The 4017-nt window shown below is 33.7% G+C and overlaps 2 protein-coding genes across 3 annotated transcripts in view; both read right to left on the bottom strand.

Annotated features, from left to right (window-relative positions):
• Window positions 1–583: 583 nt before the first annotated feature.
• On the bottom strand, window positions 584–2895 carry LOC105450883. Its single transcript, XM_011690988.1, has 4 exons — window positions 2813–2895; window positions 1832–1883; window positions 1382–1698; window positions 584–1151 (listed from the first exon to the last, which is right to left on the bottom strand). Exons 1-4 carry the CDS (start codon window positions 2861–2863, stop codon window positions 870–872), a joined length of 702 nt encoding a protein of 233 aa, XP_011689290.1. The 5' UTR covers window positions 2864–2895; the 3' UTR covers window positions 584–869.
• A 22-nt stretch (window positions 2896–2917) lies between these two features.
• LOC105450882 (28S ribosomal protein S15, mitochondrial) overlaps window positions 2918–4017 on the bottom strand; it is a 3652-nt gene continuing 2552 nt past the window's right edge. Inside the window, exon 5 of one of the 2 annotated variants that reach the window (XM_011690987.1) lies at window positions 2918–3236. The gene's annotated coding sequence lies outside the window, so the exon portion shown is untranslated. Of the gene's footprint in view, window positions 3436–4017 lie in introns of both variants that reach the window. The other variant, XM_011690986.1, reaches the window with a different exon arrangement.

Here is a 4017-nt window from a genome sequence, read left to right as displayed (position 1 = left end):
GTACACACACACACACACACACACACACACACACACACACACACACACACACATATATATATATATATATATATGCGTACTTTTTTAATAAAATAATTTAACAAAATGTATTGACTCAAAGTTTTAATTTAATTTTTATTAACATTATATATAATTATCAAATATATTTTGAATTGATATCAAATAACGATAAAACTACGTGATAGCTATGGTTTCATATAATTATACGATTACATACGATACATAAAATAATAAATCAAAAACGTCATTACTTTCTCAATCTTTAATATTTGGAGATTTAATTCTGAATTCTCAATTCAGAATTGAGAAAATCGCACGTGGATATTAACTCATAATATTTTATATTTCTTTATATTTTATACATTATTATCTTATCTTTTAAATAGGAAAAAAATTTAATTTCCTCTCTTTATGTACATACATCGTGTTTATATTAAGTATATCTAAGAATTTTATTGTAATAAGGTATATAAAATTACGAATTACAAACGTGTAATTTCTTCAAATATATCGTAAATACGATACTAAATGTTTTACAAAGGGATAAAAGAATTTCATCACAAAATGTAAAAAGAACTTTATTCAACGTAGACTATATGCACGCGCGCGTTTTGTGTGTGTGTGTGTGTGTGTGTGTGTGTGTGTAACAAAGTTCATCTGAAGAATGAAACCCGTACGCGACATAAGACACAAATTAAATGTACGCGTCACTTAAAAATAAAATTAAGAGCGGAAGAAAAATACGCGTATTCTCAAGTACAATTAAGGAACTATATCTTGCATTAGAAATAGCAAATGTATAATATTTTGTATGTAAAAAAAAAAGCAGGCGCAGCAGATTACTGATATTAAATTTTATGCCCGTCCCTAGGAAATATGGCAACAGGTACGAATGTTTTTATTTCGACTGCAGTGTTTTTCGTATTTTTTAGAGGTTCGCTTCTAGTCACAATTGCATTGAAGCCATTACGATCATCTGCAGTATAAGAAACGGTACGGATAGTTCCATCCGCTTCGACCACCGAATATTCTCCTTTAACTATGTCTCCATCTCGCTCCTCCCATGCAGATTTTGAATCGCCTGTATATCCGTCGATCACGCCATAATTGAAGGAATATTTGGGATATGCCTGTGAGATAAAAATAAAATGTTGATAAAAGAGATAATTTTTCTCGAAGAATTTCCAAATATATTAAAATACAATATAGTACATTGCAAAACGAAATCTTTATATTTAGAAATGTTTAATACAATATAATAATATTACATGTAGTTATAGCTCCTAGTTTTTAGCTTTCAATTCAAATTCAAATTAAAATATATGGTTGCAATCGTGAAATTTTTGAATCAATTATTTACCATATATCGAACATCTTTTTCCACCGTCTTCGGTTCCGTAGCTACGATAGCAGATGCAGATTTGATAATGGGCGGTGCAATGTATACCAAGGAAGACGTTCTTCTCGGTAGAGGCTTGTATAATAAAGGTGCCGGCACTTTAACGTAGGTAGGTAGTTGTACGTCACTCGTTGGTTCAGGCTCGCCACTAATCTCAGTCGATGCAGATTTTAATGTACATGCTACAGTGGGTCCAAAGGTACTAGCTGGCGACGCCGAATCGACAGATTCGCATGAAAAGGCCTGCCTCGAGTTTCCGAATGGCGGAGAGGAATATCTATTTTGCGATTCGAGCATAGGTTTATAACTCTGCGCTCTCTTAAATTCCACTTTTTATAAATCCCGATTCTTATATAATATATTTTGTAATAAGTTTGAATTTTACCAAGAATATACCGTATGCCGCTTCTGCTTGAGGAAGATTTGCTTGACTAAAATTTAACGAAGTAAAGAGAAGAAATATCTGGAAACAAAGAGAAAACAAGATAAGCTAGACGTAACAATATTTTTCGGGCGATACGAACTTGAGACGCGCGCGCAAAGCTATATATATATATATATATATATACATATAAATTGCATATCAGACGGAATTAAAGAATCGAGCGCAAGGATCATTCGATGCTCTTTGTAACGTGCATACGTTTACTGGCAATAATAATCGTAATAGATGAACTAACGTTGGGAGTGTTGGCGGAGACACTCCATCAGGTTACCTCTTTAAATACCAATGCAAACGTGTTATACGATGATCCAATACGTGCGAGTCCTTTAAGTTCGCAATGATTCTTCTATTGAACGTTATTCGTGCAACCACTACTGTTGTACGTTGTATTCTAGTCGTGTCATATATTTCAAGAATACGTGGAGATATCTGATGGAGAGCTGATTCTCTCTCGTCTTTCATCTCACGTCTGCAGGCTTCGTGATCTCTAACAATTAATGATTTGGTGATTGAATTAATCAATTGAATGTATGGATCTGCGAGAGGACGAATCTGTGAATCTGGAACGGGGAAAGAGATGCGATCGTATAATCCATTCCTCTTCCCTTTCACATATTGCACAATCCGTCCATTGGGCTACGCCTAATTGAAACGCTATCTTAATGATGAATATACATATATGATTTTATGACATGATATAACTATTCTTTTACACGAGATCTGATTGTCTCATTGATTCAGCAAACGAAATGGAATAATTCTATTGATGCAATTTTTTTCCCACGTTGAATTTTATAATGTAAAAAATAAAAATTCTTGCGCGGGCGCGCGCATGCGTGTGTGTATGTGTGTCCCCAAGTAATTGTATACTTCGATATTAAAATATATAATATTGTCAAAGAAAAATGTAATATTTGGGAATATTAATTATCTGATGTGATACTGACCGTACAGGTGATGATTTCTTCAAAATTATGTTTCCGCGTAGCGAGGAACATCGTGACTCTCCCGTGTAAACGATTAAGAATACAAATGCAAAACTCTTGATTGTGTTAGATCTTTCTTTTCGTTTTTATTTGATGATCACAAAGCCTCGCTTGAATCGCACAATTTTTACACGCACTGCATAAGTGCGCACAGATTCGACAGGCGCGCACCTCGATTGATAAAAGTTGATCGCCTTCTAAAATGTTGTCTTGTCACGTTTTCGCGGTGAGTGGTGATAATCACGCAGATGTTGGAAGATGATCCAATGTCCTAGCTGTCGGATTACGAGATCGAGACGCGGCATCCAGCATCCAATGCTCTTCTTTATATATACCGCGAACATTCACTTGCATTTTTTGCTGGCCTATTGCGCCGCACGTACCACTGCAACGAGATTGCGCAGTACGTGATTAGCCGTTGTAAATAATTGTAAACTCATATGGGAATATCATTGAAAGATGTGCAATCGCTATTGTCATATGTCGTTTACTGTTGTTGTATTAGCCAAGGCGAATCGAATACATCATAATTTACATCGTAATTTAGTTGCATATTCTTTCGACATTTTCACAATTTTCACCATCTAAAAAATAATTAAATAGAGAAATGGTATGAAATAATAATACATTTGTTTTTCCTTATAAAATTCTATAAAAAATGTATTGAAAGCCTCATCTTCGCACAGTCATTTAATGATATATGTCGAATATATGATGTGTGTAAATGCATACAATTCATAAAGAATTCAACCATACATATACACACATATTATACATATATATTTTTACGACTCAATGAGAATTATATCTATACATCTTTGCATATATCGAAAGAGCTTCCGATTTTCCTATCTTAAAATTGCCGTGTTACTTGCGTTAAAGTCTCTTTTCCCCAATGTTTAAAAATTTTCAAAAAAAATTTTTTATTTTAAAAATCACATGATATAAAAAATGGTGGTAATGGGTAGTTGAGGTAGTGGTGGTGGTAGTGGATGGTGGTAGTGGGTGGTGGTGGTGGATGGTGGTGGTGGGGGTGGTAATGGTTAGTGGTGGTGGGTGGTGGTGTTGGGGTAATGGTAGATAAAAAAAAATTTTTTATTTTTAAAATTTTATGATATAAAAAAATTTTTACTAAAAAAAAAATTTTTAAATTTTTTAAAAATTAC

This window comes from Wasmannia auropunctata, unplaced genomic scaffold (genome assembly GCF_000956235.1).
Source record: "Wasmannia auropunctata unplaced genomic scaffold, wasmannia.A_1.0 LD336055.1, whole genome shotgun sequence".
Classification (NCBI taxonomy): domain Eukaryota; kingdom Metazoa; phylum Arthropoda; class Insecta; order Hymenoptera; family Formicidae; genus Wasmannia; species Wasmannia auropunctata.
This window is presented reverse-complemented; position numbering and strand designations above follow the sequence as displayed.

What these genes read in the sequence shown, in the direction of transcription:
- LOC105450883 (XM_011690988.1), bottom strand. Translation starts at nt 2,863, where the DNA reads ATGTTCCTCGCTACGCGGAAACATAATTTTGAAGAAATCATCACCTGT. An exon ending in AAGAAATCATCACCTGTACG is followed by an intron (nt 1,884 to 2,812) that starts GTCAGTATCACA and finishes CTTTGTTTCCAG; the next exon opens with ATATTTCTTCTCTTTACTTC. An exon ending in TCAAGCAAATCTTCCTCAAG is followed by an intron (nt 1,699 to 1,831) that starts CAGAAGCGGCAT and finishes AATCGCAAAATA; the next exon opens with GATATTCCTCTCCGCCATTC.